The sequence below is a fragment of the Necator americanus genome, chromosome III, assembly GCF_031761385.1.
Source record: "Necator americanus strain Aroian chromosome III, whole genome shotgun sequence".
In the NCBI taxonomy this organism is placed as follows: Eukaryota; Metazoa; Nematoda; class Chromadorea; order Rhabditida; family Ancylostomatidae; genus Necator; species Necator americanus.
Genome location: NC_087373.1, coordinates 778390 through 798965, shown reverse-complemented (window position 1 = coordinate 798965; position 20576 = coordinate 778390). Strand labels below are relative to the sequence as shown.

General features: G+C 40.5%; 1 protein-coding gene across 1 annotated transcript; it reads right to left on the bottom strand.

Moving 5' to 3' along the window:
• Window positions 1-2264: 2264 nt before the first annotated feature.
• RB195_008228 (uncharacterized protein) lies at window positions 2265-15627 on the bottom strand (the record flags this gene model as incomplete). Its single annotated transcript, XM_064194635.1, has 21 exons — window positions 2265-2305; window positions 6597-6702; window positions 7297-7426; window positions 7510-7622; window positions 7710-7816; window positions 7878-8313; window positions 8405-8539; window positions 8842-8976; window positions 9026-9391; window positions 9455-9589; window positions 11384-11494; window positions 11564-11710; window positions 11771-11935; window positions 12000-12104; window positions 12772-12903; window positions 12955-13145; window positions 13918-14056; window positions 14120-14233; window positions 14771-14871; window positions 15364-15445; window positions 15595-15627. The coding sequence occupies 21 exons, from the start codon at window positions 15625-15627 to the stop codon at window positions 2265-2267; spliced, it is 3024 nt and encodes a 1007-aa protein (XP_064045780.1).
• Between the last annotated feature and the right edge of the window lie 4949 nt (window positions 15628-20576).

Sequence of the window (20576 nt, the reverse complement as noted above, 5' to 3'; positions counted from 1 at the left end):
TCGCAATTGTGAGGATATGTAAAGTTTTTTTCTTGCTTTATTTCCTGTCGTTTCTTCAATGTCGTCGGCTAGTCACCGCAAGTCATTCCACAGGTCAGTTACACGTTCGTAAATCTCAAACGATTCTGGAAAGAAGTTAACGTGCGGGGGGGGCGACTAGCAGTGTAGTGGACCTCGTAGAACTGGATATGCAATCACGGTTTTTTTTTAGCCTTATTGGTTTATTAGTACCAATTAACACTGGCTTCGGAGTAATGCACGTGCCTCCAAAAATACCAACTTTTCCGGGGTAAACTGTAGTTGTGGGAGGGGTAGGGGGCACACGATCGCGCTCTTATTTCTGGATGTAAATAACTCATTCGGTGTCCTATGACTTATTAGATATTAAAGGAAGATAGAGCCTCCAGAAGTAAGCGCGCGGTTGAGTGCCCCTTCCAGCCAGCTACATTTCCCCTTATTTCTGTTTGTACAAACGTCAGTTTAGCCGCTCCAATCAAGCAAAAGGCAAACAAAAATTAGACGGAGCGTGGACATGATGCGTCCTCGGTGGAGGCTGGCATTAGCCCTCTCTACAGAGTGCGTCAAGCTCCTCGCAATTCTCTCTTCTTGTTTTCCATAGTTATTTACGTTTTTTTTTTCATTAGTAGACCAGAAGCGTTACGTTGTTCTAGAGTTCTTTTTCATTATTCCCATCGTTTGTTTTTTCTCACGCAGGATTCTCTCGTAAACATTAGATGCAGGATACTTTGACTCTTCATATTCAGAACTGATTAATATTCTTCAATTAGAAGTTCCGCGCTCTAACTCGTGAAGTAATAAGTGATGAGAGCCCTTGGAACGGTCTTCATCGCAGTACTGCAGAAGAATGAAGTCGAAACAAGGAGGCCGTGTGGACGTTGAGCTTGTAGTTGAAAAGAAGACGAACAACCACAATTGTGATAAATTTGCACCAGACACTCCAATTTTTTTATAGAATTATAATATAATGAATATAATTTGTTCAGCAGTCTATATAATTATAATAATTGTATACAATATTGCTTTACAGATTTAGATTAAGCATTATGTGCCTGGCACTTTTCCGCGTCTTGTCACATATCATCGAACAAAGGTAACCTCTTACAGTCTTCTAAAATTGTCGCAGCCCTACCACTATTTTCGATAGTATTGAGTTCAAGTCGTATATAAAACCTGAAAAATGTGTGTATCAGATATGATCATGTCCGAGACGACGTTTCGCATTTTTTGTTGCTATCGCTTACTTTTACATATACCACTGTGGTCCTCTTATTTCCCTTCTGTTTCACACCTATTTTTCTCATACAAATACTGCAGATAACAATGGCGTTATAGTAATCGATATCGGACTGCGCACCTTTCATTTTTTTTAATGTAAATAGAGAAAATATCAATTACTTTCGTAGTTATAGATGTTATGCCCTAAAGAAAGATGTTCGAAGCTTAAGCGTTTCTTGGACAAATAACATGAATGACAAAGACAACAGGCAAAACAAAACTTTTTTATTAGGGTTCCATCTGTATTTCAAATATTTTCACATAACAATACCACTATCAATAGGCATGGAGAAAAATGAACACGGATACAGACCGTATGTTTCGTATTAGTGTGACCAGACTTCAATTGGCGAATAACATCTCGGCCAAATAGTGTTTGTGGGTGTGCCGCGCGTAATACACCTCTAGTTAACCACTCATCAATGATGAGCACTTGAGCAACATGAAAGAACCTATCCCCATTATTAGATTATTCAGAATAAGAATCGAAAGATAAAAATACTAGAAAACTGTACGTTACGTCGACATCGGGAAATATCTAACCTGCGGCTTGTAAAAAAAAATAGAGAGGAGGACTACTAATGCGTAGTGGCTTTCTCATCCGCTTATTAAGCGCTATAACTAATGTAAATATTAACAGGTGGGCGAGAAAACCACACTAATGTGACCCTAAGCAATACAGGTACGTCGCGCCGACGCCTATTGTGGAATATTGCCATTTGAGCATTAATTTGGTCGAGCTTTCGACATCCCTAGGAATAAAAAACAAGCAACTACGACCTATCACAATGTAATTAACTTACAAAGATAGGAAATAATACAAAAAATTAAATAGCAATATCCCTAATTATCTGTTGGAGGGTCAGAGAAGTGGAAGCAATGTTTGCAACGTTTGATAATCTCATGATTCAAGTCATGATGACGACGAGAAGATTGATGAACAGATAAAGATGTTCCACACCGACCTCTTAAATCCTCTTCTTGATATTGATATCCGCTGGAGGTTCCACTGAAATAGGTTTATGATGAATGACAAAAGCACATGTAATGGAGGTGATTTACAAGGCAATCTCGACGAAATTTACCATGACAACAGCTGTGTACCTGAGCTCATGCATGCTGAATGCCACACATTCGGAAATCTTTTTTTCAAATCAAGAAAATGTCTGTGCGAAATCAATACCATATGGTACAACAATGCATCCGCACGCAATGAACTGCGAACATGCACACATAGTGCGATCGCCTAACTGAACATGATCATGAACGAAAAAAAAACATCCCGCACGTCGGAATGTTGGCAAATCTGCACAAAAGGCCATGTGATAGATAACACAAAATAGAGGGGCCGGTGTAGCGCAGTAGGTAAGCGGTACCACTGTGATAGTGCCAACCAAGCTTTTCATTCTTATGGGGTCGATAAGTATGTACCAGATCTCTGGGAGGATAGAAACGTTTACTTGACATATCGGCTACCCTCCACAACTCATCCAAGGCTGCATGCGCATTCACAAACCTCAAACGACTGTGAACTGAAGTAAGCGCATCGGCCCACCCCAAGCGGGTTGATTAACACTATGCACTTTATTCTTCATCCTTTAGCATAATATGCAATGAAATGAAGTGTCCCATAAAACATACATTTAGTTAGCTACATATAATCGAAAACTTGGATAAACTCGCTATTCTTTCAGGACTATGGCAACGAACACACAAGAAAAAATCGCTATAGCGACCGCAATTTACCAGTTGAAACCCAATTTACTAGTTGAAACCCATAGTCTTCAAAAAGTTTCCAAATATCCGTTTTCATGATATCAGCAAGTGGCATCTAGTGGCAACAGCAAAAATTTTTCTCGGACTATGTGTGTGGCTAGAAAATGGACGGAAAGGCGAACACGAGAAAAAGGTTACGACGCTGCAATATAGAGTTAAGATTAAATTCGACCACTAAGAAATAACTGTTGAAATACTAGTAAAAATCCAAGATGAAACTTTACTCTCTGTGAATAGCTCCTCTGAAAAGGGTATTCTTATAAAACACACTTCTATAAACCCAATACACTAGCTTGAACTAGTATAAAAAGCCAGATCCCAAAAAACGGCGAACGGTAGCGCATATTAAGGTCGTCCGGTCAAAAAAAGACTAAGGTAATTTAAAGATGATGCCTTCTTGCTTAATAGTAATAACATGATGAAATATGTAAATGTCGAAAATAACGGAGGACATATTTTGAGAATTTTCCAATTTCCTCTTCAACTGATTGAGAGTTATGGTCTAACCTATTTCAAGTTTCTAAATTTCTCGTTGTCTTTTTGTTGGTAAGCTCTATTTGCAAACTTTGCGCATTAATACTTTTTTTTATTACCATTTCTTTTAACAACGAATTCTCTGCGACCATAAGTGCACCTCAGCAGTATGTGTAGAGTTTCCTTCAACATCAACCTAGTTTTTAATATCCCAAGAAATCAGAGAAATTATGAAGTTTGATAATATGATATCTGATTATATCACTAAAGTTCATAGTCTGATTAACTGCTGAGAGACGAAACTCAAATATTCAGGAACAAAACGAATAATTCATGATTTATTCGTTTCCCTTCTCTTCTATTCATTTCCTGAACATTTATGACCACGAATAAATTCTGCTGGCAAGTTAGTAAGCAATAAAATCAAATGGAAGAACATATTTTGAAATGTTTGAGTTCTTCTTTTTCTTCTGCGAAATCATAGCTTCTCTTATTCTATTTCTTATTTTTCTTCTTATTTTATTAGCGCAACTCTTATTCGAACTCAGCTGCGAGCTCCACTTCACCTGTATTAGTTCCGAAATCTTGAATCCTCATCTGTCTTACGATGAAGAACATATTTGAAACGTTAGTCGGATGCAGTCAACAACCTCATTATCATCATTATACGCTCCAAACAATGAAATAACAGATCAGCAGACATGCTATAAATTATAGACACAACAAATCATGCACATCCACAACACAGCAGTTTGGAGACCACCAAAGCCGACAGGAAAGCAGACGAAACAAACCCGGACTGTAGCACCTTTTTGTCGATGTGAACATCGTCTGTGACGATACCGTAAGGAGCACACCATATTTAGGAACTCTGTATCCTATGTAAAACCAGGTTTATGTTATCAAACCATACTCAAAGAAAGCAGAACAAAAAAGAGAAATAAATTATAATGATTAGAATAACTACAAATAAATATCAACAAAAGTGCGTCACAGAAAAAAAGTAGCAGGACGACCGCAAGACGATCGTCCCTTTCATATCACTCATAATCACTATGAAGTAGTAACAATTATTATCATCAATTCTACATCTAGTGTAGACGAATTGTGAAGGAAAACGAAAGGACGACAAGATGATCAGAGACATAGATAGATCGTTGGTGAAGATGACTGAACATTCTCTTTGAAAAACAACAGGAACTGCTCACAAACAACTTCCTAGGGGAAAAAGACGTGGTGTACACACAGATTAAACGAAACAATAGGTGAAAAGAAGCCAGATGGAGCAATAGGAAGACGCAGAAGAATCCCGCAAACGAAGCACCCGGACGCCACAAGCTCGGTCCGCTGTATAATAGGGGTTGCAAAAACATCGGTGGATAGGAACTGCGGTGGAGTTTGAAAAATTAAACGTCCATTTAGGCTGCACATGTGGAAAGTTCATAGATTGCAGTATCGTCGCAGTGAAACTCATAACTTTCATTTCAGCAATTTTCATTTTGTTTCGAATGAATGGTGAGATTCTAGACGAAAATTGTTTTGGATTTTTCTGTTACATCACTCCAACCTGACCTTTGAGGATAAAACGTCCAACTCGATATATGTGTCGTTCGACCAACTTCATATCTTACAACAAAATTATTTTTGCATGCCTGATTGATGTTTTCTTCTAAAGTGCACAACTTGCGTCTCCCGTCCGACTTTTGGATCCAAACATGAAACAACACTTTTGGATCCAAACATGATCTGAATGTAGGGAGATACTCTCACTTGATTAGAATTACACGATACCTTGAACTAGCAGATACTCAGTCATAAGTACGATCATGAGATACCGAGACCAACTTCGAACTTCTTTAAAGGCATCACCCCACGAATCTGAGGTGGTGCAGATTTCAGGTGGAGTATTCGTTTACGAGATGGGAGACTATGGAGAGGGAGGTGATTCCGTCCATTTCTTGCTAATTGCCGTAAAAAACGGCCCGGAAGATGCGGCGCCGCACAAGACTGGCGCGCTCCAATCAAACCTCTTGTACAAAATGGTGCGCCAAAACGAGTGAAGCCGTATCTTCCGGGCCGTTTTTTACGGCAATTAGGAAGAAATGGACGGAATCACCCCCCTCTCCGTAGTCTCCCATCCTGTATACGAATACTCCACCTGAAATCTGCACCACCTCAGATTCGTGGGGTGATGCCTTTAATCTTACACAGAAATAGTTGAACAGGGTGGAATCAACTACTCACATCTGGAAACTGAAAACAATAAAAATTTGAAGAGTCCCGCATATATATATATATATATATATATATATATATATATATATATATATATATATATATATATATATAATGAAACACAATGTGAGCAACAATTGTTTTTGAATAACCTCTTTGGTAGACATATTTTCAATTTTACTGATTTATCATCTTGTGTGCATGCATTTATGTCAATCATTCGTGATCATCAATCTATATGGTCCACATTGTAAATTTCATTTCATAGTATAAAATCATAGCTAAAATTGCAAGAAATTCCGGAGTGACTCTGAATCTCACCAAAGATCCGAAACCATCCCAGTTCCAAGAAAAAAGAGCACAACGAAAAGCGGCCATTCTCAAAAAACGGTCTCAAGCTCCTTTTTCTACGGGACTGAAAAAAACACAGAAAGGCGCTGTATGTACCCCTGAGTACGCGTATACATCGCATGAGCAGTTATTGGGGAATAAGAGACAAGTATATGTGTGACCAATGGTTAAGAGCATCGTTTGTCGACAGTAAGTTAACAACAGCACTCCATTCGGTTAGTGATAAGAAGAGAACAACAACACACGTGTTTTGATAGATGGTAAACAAACAACTTTCGAGGTGTTTCTAAGTAATCATTAGAGTTCAGAGTGCAAACGCGACGTTATCACTGAACTACCGAAAGCTCGATCGATGGCTGCAGCGTAAGGCCCTAACATCCAACCAAAATAGGCACACCAAACTGCGCCGAGCCCAGCTAGAGACACCATTGCTCGAATGCTAACAGCCCGACTTTCCGGCTTACCGTCGATGTAATTGCGTGCGACGAACTTGAGAACCTCGTCGAGAAGGATAACAGGGAATGAGATCTTGAATACAGCGACCCATTCGGTCACACATAGCGGAGTAATCTGGAAAATACGATAAGAGAATAGGGATTTGAAAATACTGAGGTGGTAAAATTATGAAAGAGCACTCCAAATTTGGTTCTCTGCAGAAATATCTAGGCGATTTTTCAGAAGACTAATTTATAATTTTATCTCTTAAAAACTGGCCCAAAGTCAGATTAATTACCATGAGATTTTGGATCACCCGTTGAATATTAAGTAGCTTTACTGAAGAAAACGATGGAATTTTAATACGAAGTGGGAAAAGATGTCAGATATACGAAATCCACCACACTTCTATAATTAAAAAGGATTGAAAGTAAAAATTACCAGAGTGATGTTAAAAGAATCCTGTAAATTCTAAGAGAAAAATGTGCTTCTCCAAAACAAAAGTATTGAAAAATTCCAAAGTATTCAGAAAAAATGGAGATATTGGTAACTTATAAATGCTGCAACCAGTTATTTTAAGGTTTAACGTTGGCTCAACAAAAAAAACCGAGGATTGTATGGTGAGATATCCGTGTGACAAATTTACGGACACTAATCTATCCCTTTCAATACTACATTGTCGCTTTTCATCAGAAATTTGTACGACAATTACATAATCATCAACTATACCTGGAAGATTGTTGCCATGATGTCAACATAGAGAATCACAAAATGGAGTGACATAGACAAGGCAATAGCTGCGCATAACCATACGTTTTTCCATGGTGGCATAACGAGAAGGGATTGGTTCTCCGATAATCTAAAACATATTTTTCATGCTGAAATCATTGCTACCAACTGCGGCAAAACACATTAAGTGAGGAAAACTAAGGAATGTCTTACGAGTTGATGGCGTTGAGCATTTCAATCGTAACCAACACGGAAAGTGCCATAGCATTTGGATGGTTATCTTCAAAAACTGCACAGTCCAAATCGGTGAAGTTTTCGGGTTCAATCTTCAAGAATAAACAGTAGGCAATATTGGAGAAAAGTTGATAGGTGTAATGTACAAAATCACCACAATTGCTTGAATTATTGCATACCTCGCATCTCATCCAGTGAGTCAGCTGATAGTAAGTGATCTGGGGCCCATCCTCATAGAGAAGGAACCACCACATGGCTGCTCCAACAGTTGCAACTCCGACATAGGCTTAATTTGATCAAATATTCAACGAAATAGAAATTTCGAACCAGAAATAAGGGTTTCTCACTTCCAACAGCCAGATAACGGAAGAAAAGCCACTTGGAGATTAATCCCTCGCTCGCTGACCGCGGATGACGTTCCATTATGTCCAAATCGGGTGGGTTGAAGCCAAGAGCAGTAGCTGGAAGACCATCTGTGACCAAATTGACCCATAGAAGTTGTACTGGGATCAACGCTTCCGGGATTCCAAGTGCCGCAACAAGGAAGATTGAGACCACTTCTCCGACATTAGATGAGATCAAGTATCGGATAAATTGCTTCATGTTATTGTAAATGGCTCTTCCTTCTTCTACAGCAGCGACGATGGTGGCGAAGTTGTCATCAGCGAGCACCATTTCTGAGGCCGATTTGGCGACAGCCGTTCCTGAACCCATAGCAATTCCAATTTCCGCTTTTTTCAGAGCAGGAGCATCGTTCACACCATCTCCAGTCATAGCAGTAATCTAAACTTGGGTAATAAATTTTATACTTACTCATCTTGTTATCTAGAAATGCTTGGAGTGAAAGAATTTCTTGGCTTTTTCAGACACTCACCTCTCCATGACTTTGAAGAATGTCAACAATCTTGGATTTGTGGGCGGGCTCGACACGAGCGAACAGCTTGGCTCGTCGGCAGGCCTCTGATTGCTGCTCTGGCGGTAAGTCATCGAACTCACGGCCGGTGAAGGCCTAAAGCACCTAGCAGCTGAATCCTTTCTCTATTTACGTCTAATGACAAATTCGACAGAATCTCTTCGCGAATTCGACACTTCCGGTGGCCCAATTTCTGTCCTTTTTCGGACGGCTATGGAACAGTTCGAAAATTGAAGAGCTCTTCTTGATCATACTAAGTTAATTTCAGAAATTTGCATAAAAGCATATTAACTAATAATTAGTTGTGCATGTGGTCGTCAGTCTTCACTCCCTCGAGTGCAAATCGTTCGGTATGTAGTCCTACTCACTTTTGCTAAGCGTGTGGTACATAAACTTACGAGGCCAGTGGTATCCTCATTTTCGCTGAAAAGTCCAATCCTCCTTCCAATAGCCTCCGCAGTATTTTTGTTGTCACCAGTGATCATAATTACACGAATACCAGCATGGTTGCACTCTTTGATCGAACTCATGACCTTAAAATCTCATGTAAATGACAGCATTCTTGGAAATTCATCAATCTACCTCAGTTCTAGGAGGATCGAGCATTCCCACGACTCCAACAAAAGTTATATCACGTTCATACTTGGCGAACTGCGTAGACTCCTCGAGGTTCATACTTTGCGGCGATATTGGATTGTCAATCGTTCCCAGTGCGAGACAACGCAACGTATCGCGGCCAGTGCCGTATTGAACACACTTGTCCACAATTTTCTGAGTCATCGCGGGCGTAAGTGGTACTTTCTGGTTGTTCACACGAACATGAGTACAACGTCCAAGCACTCCTTCTGGAGCTCCCTTTACGAACATCTTAGCTCCAGACCCACCAGTAGCAGGGACACAGTATGATGACATTGACTTTCGGTCTCGAGAGAATTCCAGAGTGAATTCCTAGAAGAAATAATCTCTACTTTTTGAATTTTAATCGCATGAAAAACGAATAGTGACTATTACCTTCTTCCATTTCTGTTGAATAACACGATTACAAACGTTGCCTAAATCACGTGGAGAGAGTCCAGACTTCGGGGTTCCATAGACATTCATTTTCTCACAGAGAACAACCAGTGCTGTTTCTGTTGCTTCTCCTACCTTCAACAGGGAAATATAACATCCCAACGAGAAACTTTCATCCTACCATTCAAAATACATTCTGAATTGATGCTGACGTATAGTAGGGTCAAATCGACATGAAGCATGTAGTCACGAAGCGGCTGGGCTCAAAGCTATGTGGTATAATGTAGCAATTAGGATCAAGGGAAGAGCCTGGATAGCACTACTTTTCGTTGCAGTTTGTGATAGTCCCACCTTGATTCCGACCGCTATCTTCACCGCAACGCTTCAACGCCAGTTATGCAACTGCATCATGCATCATACCGTTCTCATCCTACTGTAAACTTCCAATTAGGAACTTATGCAAAGCTCTCAAAAACGAGATTTAACATTCTGTACAATCAATAGCTGCCAAATTTAGATAAGCTTTTAAATTGTTTTATCTCATATCAAGTTGTATTTCTATATCTTACTATTTGTTGTGCCTGAGATGAATCTCCTGTTGATAGAGAGCAAACTGACCTTAAATGGATCGTATATGTAGAGGATAATCGATTCAATCTGTTGCAGTCTTAATCGTTTTCACTCACATTCGTTATTTAAAGGCATCACCCCACGAATCTGGGGTGATGCCTTTAATTTAGAAACGACAGCAAGATTGCAACCAGAACATTTGTTTATGAATCATAGTAAAATTATAGCACGCAATAACACTTCCGAACGATTTTTTTTCAGATAAAACCGGCAAAAATTCGACAATACTGATACTTGCACAGAGATGCAATCAACTATGCGCCCGTCTATCATATAAAACATGGAGAAAGCAACCAAAACGGATAATCTCCAGCTCGTTTGCACCAGTAATGTAGCATCGAACGAGTGAGATTCCTGATACTATTATCACACCGAAAAATAAGGCATTAATTTGTTCGTCCGATGCAAATTCCGATGTGCACTCAAACAGCTTGTAAGCCCAAGTGATTAAAAAAACTCTTACACAAGTGATTGAAAAAGTGGTTCTCGCAAGCTTTCTGTTCGCTCCCCAAAAACTGCTTGAATAAACTGCACCAAAAAAAGTTAGAATGCACAATTAAAACTAGGAGACAAAATATGAACGTCAGAGCGCATTAAGCCAGTGTATTTTAGTTTTTTTTTTTTAGCGAGACGACCACTCGCTTCAAATTCGAGTTGTGAACAATCTAGTTCTGGGCAACCCGATGTTTTTTTTTCAGGTTGGACACCTTTAAATTGCACTGCAGCAAGCACAGCAGTTAGGGTTGAGTTCGAAAGAGAGGTGGCAAAATGATAATCAAAGTATACGGTGAGATTTTGAATTGGAATGCCAAAAACTCTCAAAGTTTCGAGCTTCTTTTAATAGTCCATGCACCTCTTCAGTGTTTTGATTATCAAATGTTTTGTAATCACGCACCGCCTTCTCATATTAGTATTTTGGTTGAGGATGAAGTGCATGATATATATCTTCTCGTTTAGACGTTGTCCCGGAAGCTTAGCTACACAGTTAATGCCGGTACTCCGTCCGAAGCAAGAAAAAACATGCACTATGCAAAAAAAAAAACTGGTTTAAGGATTAAGCTGGGTTGGTTTTTCAAGTTTGAGGAACAGCGGATCATGAAATGGACGCGGAAATTCGTGCAAGGTGAACTGTCGGACAAATTTCCCTCATACATTACGGTAGATCGCCGTGTGACCAAATTGAGATGTAATTTAAAGAAGCGGTGAAATAACAATTATATTTGATTTCTATTCAGATCAAATTACTGATGCACCCCTCTTATTAACGGTTATTACTTGCTTAGACGTGAGTGACCATACCTTCTCATAGATTTTCTTCGTATCGTTGTAATCAACCGCAGAATCGTTGCACATAGCACAGATAGTAGCCAACTCAGTCAAGGCATCAAAATCTCCACTAGCACAGTTGATCTACAATTCTTTCTCTTGAAGCATACAAACTTACAAAAGAACTTCCAGATGCAAATGAATAAAACCCACCTCTTTGTTGTTGAAGAATACCTTTCCAGAAGGTTCATACGTTGATCCTGAGATAGTGAACTCGTTGAAATTAACGTTATCACCAGACGCAGATTCAGCAATGAACATTTTTGACACAGACATTTGGTTAGTGGTCAAAGTACCGGTCTAAAAAAAGCAAACCACTAGATATTTGACGAAAAATCAAGTCAGAAATAACAAAATCACCTTATCAGAGCAAATCACGGATGTGCACCCAAGAGTTTCCACAGACGGCAGTGATCGGACAATGGCGTTCTTCTTTGCCATTCTTCGTGTTCCAAGAGCTAGACAGGTAGTGATAACGGCAGGAAGACCTTCAGGAATAGCAGCGACGGCAAGCGCAACAGCAATCTAGAAACGATCTCTTCATTAGCTGAACAAAAATAAAACAGGCACGCGTATTTTGAAAATTCACCTTGAAGTAGTAAATCGCTCCTTTAACCCAAGACCCGCCGTGAGCTGGATCGTTGAAGTGGCCAATGTTGATGGCCCATACAGCCACACAAATTATGGAGATAACCTGAAAGAAACGTATCAACGCTGGTTAATCTTAACAGTTAAAACAGATAAAAGATGGTCCTACGATCATCACAGACGATATTCCACGTAAATAATTAGTCCACACCTCTACATTAACGTCATAACCTTAGTCTCTCATCACTTAACTCCAAAATTCACCCATAATGAAACAGCTGACACTCATATACACTTTTTTGTATTCACTTTACGCGAATGCTTATTAATATTATTATTATTAAGAATCTTTATTAATAATAACCTAAGCGACTTTTAACATCAGTTGAACGCGAGTAGATGTGTACAGTTGATCTTGTTTTACAGAATTTCTAAAAAAAAAACGTTCCTTTCCCATCGAATAGAGAACAATAACCTAGTTAGAAAGCCAACACCTTTCGTCTTCTGCCGTGACTCAGTAACAACCTCTGTTTTCTCTTCAGCATCCCTTGAAGTTCTTAATCCCTTCTACATCAATCCGGTAATTTACGAATAAATGGTACTAACCACACATAAAGCTAGTGTTAAAATATATTAACTTTTCATGTAAACTTCACTCCTTGTGATGAGCTATGGGAAAACCAATTCATCAAGGATTCCCGCTATGAAAGATAGACGGTCATCACCCCACCCTTCGGATTGCATTTACCGCAAATTCCTAATATTGTACTGACCTTAGACAGCTGTTCACCGAATTCGTCAAGTTTTTGTTGAAGTGGGGTTTTATCGCTTTCCGTCTCTGCCATCTCAGTTCGAATTTTACCGATTTCAGTGCTCAGTCCAGTTCCGAATACTATCCCCCGAGCCTGAAAGCAAAGATAGATATGTCTAATCAAGTACGCTACTCAGCACGATACCTTTCCAGAGGCCACGTTTGTGCCTGAAAACAAGCAGTTCTTTTTATCCTGATTCACGGCACGGGGATCAGGAACAGATTCTGTGTGCTTGATAACTGACACTGACTCTCCAGTCAGAATGGACTGGTCGATTCGTATCGTTGTCGAGTAGATCTTAAGCAGGCGAAGATCTGCTGGGATTTTGTCTCCGACTGCAATTATCGTATAAGTGCACCACGTAATTGTATGTTGTTGAAGATAACAAAGTATAAATTAGATGATGAAGCAAAATCTTCTTCTACAACTAAGCACTAATGATCTTCTCCGCATAATTTTGCCAAAAATGTCTTCTAAGCGGCTGAATAATGAGCATATGTACAGAAATGAAGGGATGTAAACGCAGTGCAATCAAGAATACGCCCTTTTCTTACAATGACGGTTCTGTTGGACAGATAAAATCCGGCAAGTGATCCACTTTTTAATTTTGTCATGCCCAGCTACTATTCAGAAATGCAGATTTTTTTCTCGGATGTTTGTGATGTTTTTCTGTAAGAGGCAGCAGGTTTTGAAGGCTCATAATTCGTCAGTATCTCAAAAACAAAAGTTAAATTGGAATACATATTTCTCTTGTGTTTTGCAAAAACAAAACAACTACCTTGCTTTATGCTGGCAAAGAACTACAGGAAGGTCCCGGGGGATAGGGATGGAGAAATCGCGAAAGGTCCCATTTTTTTGAAGGCATAAGTGTTGTGTGACGAAATTTACGAGGTATCATCTCTCAGTTTCAACTAGGACTGCCTCCCTTGTGACTTGATACAGATGAGAATTTCAGAGAACTCATCTGTCTTATGCAGAACAAAGTCGAAAATATTGCACGAACTACTTGATTTTCGATAATTTTTTCATAAAGAAATTACGTAAGTCATTCAAAAATAATATAAAGAGAGGGTTTGTTCTGACAATTAAACTTGACTAACAACCCACCAGATACTTCGACAATGTCTCCGGGTACCAAGTCGCGAGCTCGAATCATCTGGATGCCATGAGACCCAGCTCGGACCACTTTGGCCATTTCCGGTTCATATTCCTTCAAAGCTTCTATAGCTGACTCTGCATTTCGCTCCTAAAAACACCAAGTTGTCACAAAGCCACTGACTAAACTTCTAATCAATTACTTTCTATATACCTGCCAAACTCCAACGGTGGCGTTAGCGATAAGAATAAGGAGAATGACGAAAGGCTCAACAAATGCAGTGACGGCAGAAGTTTGGTCGTCATGTTCTTCGAACAGAGCTAGGACCTGGAGATATCTCGTTATCGCACCTATTTCCTCGAAACACTACATTCACTTTCAGCAAATTATAGCATCACATAAAAACTTGCTTGTTACATGAAACACGCGAGCATCACATTGACAATATCAAACGTAGTGGTGGATATCAGATGCAGACATTTGTTAGAAAAGGCGCAGCTGTTTGACGGAGTGTGCAAAGGAAAGCAACGACAGTGGCAGCAGGCGCTAAGCAAGCAGTGCTACATTTGAACCCACACCACAATTCCCTATGTATTTTGTAGAAACACCAGAACTCAATATTGAAATTGACTACGATTTAGGACATTGAGCGAAGGCTTCAATTAACGAAGAGGTTATGTCAACACTATAAGTGATGCCACTGTAACCGATAAAAATGACAATTGAGCCAACATATCGGCGATCACAGCTTCCAATTCAGAACCGGAGTCACCCGTGAAGAGTACGAAAACTATAGTGGTAGAGAGGTAAAGATTCGTGAAAACCCGCTGGAAACGTGAAAAGAATAATTCCAGTTTAACTTACAAAAGAGATTATAGCAGCGAGGAGAAGAATCTTCACAAGGAGATCGTCAAACTGTTCGAAAATAAGTTCCCAAATTGACTTTCCTTCCTCGGCAGGCATTTCTGGAAAACTTGCCGTATAGGTTGCAGCCTAATAAAATGGTCAAATAAAGCAAGCCCAAAAGTTTCAAGTTTCGAGAGAGCACATGGGCATTTCTTTCTCAGTAAACATAGACGACGCTTTTGCATCCAAGTCCTCAAATATCGCACCTCCGCATAGCGGTCTCAAACAGAGCCGAAACTTATCCTGACAATCTCTGATGAGAATCCAAATATTAGACATTTAGCACACAGTGCGCAAAATTCCAACACTTCAGAAATAAAGGAACATAAAGCGATATCAAGACAGTACCAGCCTCATTTGTCATCCAATTAATCTTTGAGGTAATCGATTAGTTATTTTCTCAGGAATTGTACTATATCTAGGTTAGGGCGCAAGAATTGTTCGATAAAAGATCTATGATAAAGAACAAGATAAACAAAATACTCTATTGCTCTCAAGTTTATGTATAAAAGAAGAAATTCTGTGGGCAGCTTTTTCTGAGAGTCACTCACCATTGAAGCCATGCTTGGCTCGCTGCGCCTCTACTTGACTTTCGTTCAGTCCGTCTTCACCCACACCAAAGAAACGGCAAACCTATAACAAATCTTCCACTGTGCTATCAAAACTTCTGATAAGAACAGCAATGAGAAAACAAGCGAAATAATTAAGCAAAAACTAAAGGAAAGACACAAAGAAAATGATTGCAAATTGAAACAAAGCATTTACAAATATCTGTAAATCACCTCTTCGCCCGACTTCGCGTGTGCGTCTTCCATTTTGGCGCTAATTCACCCAAGCGGATGGAAACGCCCTCCGGATCTGAAAAAAAATGCATACAAGACAAGGGGAGAAATCATCCAAACGAGAAGACTAAATACGACAAGATCTCTTGGAACCAAAATGATTTCCAAAGACAGAGTGTGCGTGTGTGTATGAGTGAGAGAGAGGGTAAGCGAGAGCGAAAAGGCTCGATATAATTGTTAACATGACGATTTATGCAATGCACATCATGGCAAACGCCACGCGGACAGAATATAGAGAAAAAACAGCGCAACAAAAAACTCGACCCTTCGTCACAGTATAACTCAAGACCACAGTACACTAGGATCAGTGTGATCTACGGACTATCGATTAAAATTCGGCGAATTACTTGCGAACAAAAGCTACTGCAATCGCAGTGATGGCGTCATCGGTCGTCAGCAATCATTCTACGGTAGCTCCGCTGCAGGACCGTAGAGTCCGATGCGCCGAGATCCTTTAATGGCGGTGGGGTTCTCCTCGCCTCGTTTCTTGGGGGGAGAGGAAGTGGCTGGAGTGTGTGTGTGTGTGTGTTCGTTACTAGAGAAAGCACATAGCCGAGGCGGGGTGTGTGTGTGTGATGTTAGCGCGTAAGCGCAGCTATTCGGGATGGGCGTGGCAAGCAGCAGCAGGCAACTGTCTTCCTGAGGTCCCCTCGGGGCACGGGAAAAAACGAAAGCAGACTAGACCATCTCATCATGCATAGGACAAGGTAGACATTTTTCTATGAGCGTCCTTTTCTAAAGTAAATCTGAAACTCCGAGAGATCTCAAGGTTTGCAGACAGCGAATTCGACTGCATCTACCTAAACAAATAAAAGGAAAGTAGGGATGCTTCGACAAAGGATTTTTTTGTCGTAGATCTTACCTAAAAGGTTACAAATATTGAGCTTACATAGTTCAAATGTTTGTGATTTTAAGAATGCTAAAAGTCGAGAATGTTAATGATTGCGCCGAGATTCTCGGAACTCTGCCACCCGTTCCTGATCGAAAGCGCGTGAAGAGAAACACACTCGGCATGGCTGCACATTTTTATAGCGGCTTCGTAGTCTCCACGAGACTATAAATCCCTAACCTTCTAGATTCGATATGTCGTGAAACAATGTCGTACGCAACGGATGTGGAAGTTACGGTTTTGTGAAATGCAACTTCTTATTAGTTAAAGGCAGCGTTTCACAAAACTGACATAGTTAGGGAGGCTGTAGGAAAGTATAGAGTTTGGAGTGTAAATCACGAGTATAAGCTCAGTCCCACTCAGTTCTCCCCAGTCGTCCCGAAAAACGACGTGGAAAACAGCTTTTGTCCTACGATGCACCAGAACGCGCCACCCTTGTACAAACTCCGTCGCATCAGTAGCCTATTCATTGGATTTACTTGAGTAGGGTTGAGTACGTAAGGAGACCCCACTGATCTTCAACCCCGCTCATGTATGCCACGCTTGCGGAAAGCTGGAAAGTTTTCACGTACATGTAAAGGCATTTCCCATCCTAATTTTTTCGGGACGATTAGGGGGAACTGAGTGTGGCCACGTTCATACTTATACCCTGAACTCTATATTTTCCCACAGATTTCCTAACTCAGTTTGATGATACGCTGCCTTAACGCATTTTTTGAGTTGTCAAATGTTATCCTTTCAGTCCTCAACTGGGACCTAAAAACGCAAGCGTCTGTGAAAAAAAAGGAATCTACAATGAGCGCAGATCCCAAGTGATCCAAGTGGTGTAGAGCTTTAAAAACTTAAAAGGGCAATTAGGCTGTGAAAAGTTGCAAGGAATGATGTGAACTTAGAACTACGGACTTCCTAATGGAAATCCACTTCTGGATTATTGATAGCGCAAACATGTGTGACTTTGACAGATTCTTGATTGAAAGATTCATTCAACAGCAGCGTTCGGCAGTTTACTTTGAGGAAATAGCTCCTACATAGGCACGAAAATATTAAACGCACGTGTTGCATTTGCATCCAATCTAGTAATTTGTCTTCTGAGTAGCTACCAATTCTTGAGTACGTTATCTTGTGCAGTTCAAACGCTTCCAGCTTTGCATGATACAGACTAAACCGTGGAGTAAGGAAACAATGGCAAAGTCAGGATCAGACCCACGGCAACATGACTACCATTATCTTCTCGGGAAAGCTATCGAGACGTAACCATCGCTAGCTTCACTCTGACTACAACGGTGATTCGGTGCTTCTGGCGGTGGTCCTACATCGATCCGAACTGCTACGCTTTCCGGCGCCGCTCCGAGCGCAACCATCTACGCAACTATACAGAACTTAAAGTTGCTCTGACTTGATTATAATAGTCTAAAGAGAAACACTTTGCGCTACCGCTTAAATCTCGTAGGCCGCGTCTGTGAAAAATTTCAAGATGGGTTAAGAGGAGGGGAACACCACTTTCCAATCAGGTTGGTTCCTGTTAAGACCATTTGTCGTTTAGCATTAGCCAATACTGAATCTAAAGTTCGATCAAAACCACGAACTTAGGCAAGTGCGTATGCAGCTGGGCCCGCAGTTGCACGCTGGTGTCTTCGGTCAGCCCTGCAGCACGGGCTAGTGGGGGTCCCTCCACGAGCGCAACCGCACAAGTTGCACCACAGGTTAGGTCGTTTCGATCTGGCATGTGCAATCCTATTTTGGTGCATTTTTCCTTTTTCATTATTAGGGCTCTCTTTGCATAATCTTGTTCTTAGAAATCATCTTCCAATTAGTTGGTACAGTTGAGTAGAAACGACTTGAAGCCTGGCGTAGCAGCGTATCCTTGCGCTCAAGGTCACCTTCGCAGAGATGAATAAGGGTCCCAACGCGTCACTCCAAGAGCAACCGCCTAAGCAATCGCACTAGGGTTCAGAACTTCAGATACTGTAGAGGCGGGTATTTTTAACGCTGACATAACCATTCATAACAGTTGATTTAAGTATCGGGTGCCTTTAGAGGTCGAAAGGGAAACAATCATTTCATTGCCCTCGCTCGCAGTGGCGTGTATGCCCGCTCACGAAGACGTGACACGTTACTAGGTGCCTCGTAAAAGGATCCAGTCGTTTCCCAATTTGTTTTTTTTTAATAGCTAGGGTGATTACGTCCATACTCGTAAACTACATCCCCTATTCGTATCCATTCAATCTATTCGTGAAAAGATTCCAACACCCTCAACTTCGTGATATGCTGCCTCTAAAGACATCGTTCTTCTTCGATATCTTTGATGATTTCTTTTCCTCATTTTGTGAGGGTGAATAAGTCATCTTATTGGTTTTTGCAGATGTCTTCCGAATTGATGGCTCAGAGCGCTCCTGAAGTCGCAAATACCTCAATTTTTGGGCAGTGGTTGTGATCGAGTTTGAGCCACCGTTAACTGTTCGAGTCGCTCGTTACCGCCAGCTCAACTGCACCAAGTTAAGGTCATTTTAACCTGACTTTAGTTCCCTGTCCGACGCCAACGATGCGCAATCGAATTCGTAACTTTCGAGCAAATGTATTTTACAATGCGGTGCGAATGTAGATGTCGTTAGGCTGGAAAAGCCCACTACTTGTGATTGTGCACTGCAACATTTCGTACTGAACGACGAAGAACGTGGCATAAAGTACCTAAGTTTGGCTAGTTCTTCGTATGTAAGTATGGAGTATGTAACTAACACAGAATTTCTTAGTAAAATGGAAGCAGCCGCACTCTCAAGTACGCCACAGCCCTTCCCCAGTGCAGTTACACTAATGAAGCTGGATCTGACTCCACGCCCCATTTCTCTGCGTTTGTCCTTCTTCTTCACAAGCAGTGGCGTTCAAACAGATAGGTTTTTCCGCTGATAGTTCACATCAAATGCTTGACATTATGACAACTTTTTCCGCCATCAGTTCGCGCAGTCGTCCGCAAATACAGAAGATGTTTGAAGATCCTTGCTGCTTCGATTCGACTGGGTTGAATTATTGTTCGGACGATTCTTGATGAGTACGTTGTTGCTGCTGTTGTTTTTCATATACCTCAGCTCAGCCGAGTCAAGAATGAAAACACTCAGGAAGACATTTCTCATCGTCTAATTGGCACCTCACTGATAGTTAAGCCACAACCTGGTCCTGATGCAAAATTAACAGGAATCTTTTGTCTTTTATGAATAGTGGATTGTATCTGTTCATTCTCTGCAAATTTGTATGTTTTAAAAAAGCCCTCAGCGATCAATCTTATTCACCAGGACTGTTTAGAAAAAGGACCATTTTGCGGTAATCTGTTTCACATGAACAGATTGAGACAGATTTTGTGTCCAGAGAATTCCAATGCGGTCGTGAATGAGAAAGATGGGGAAACAACAGAGAGGATGCATCCTGACTAGGAGTCTTTCGCTAATTTAATGACACATACACCACTACAACAACCGAGAGTTGGGAACGACAATTGGCCGGGACCACAAGTTGAAGAGTAATATTAGTAATAGTACGAGTTTTTCTGCCTCACTCGATGATGAGTGCTATCCGAGCGCATTTGCTTCTGAAATAAAGCATTTCAAAAGAAATTTTACAAATGAGTTTAATCCTTAATAAAGCACGATATGGGTTTCTATGATTCCCTGAACTTTAACGGTAAAACATCGCACGATTTATTTGTGTAAGGCAGTATTTTTTGGGAGTAAGTTTTTTTTTCTGACTATTCGAAGAGACAGTTCAAGACCAGGTATGAATTGATGGTTGCACACTAAGACAACTGTCGCAATAGCATATGACATGCTCACGTAACAGTAACAACAAACACATCCTTAACAAACGAGAGTAAACAAACAGGAAAGGATTGTATTTGAGGCATAGCGTAAATTTCCATGTGAATTTTCTGACGACAATGAGACTTAGAATTTCGAGTCCGAATTCATCGTTAGCAGTTGAAAATGCTGCGAGCGGATAGAGATAGGACAAAAATACGTTGTATTATTTGGATTATCTCTATAGA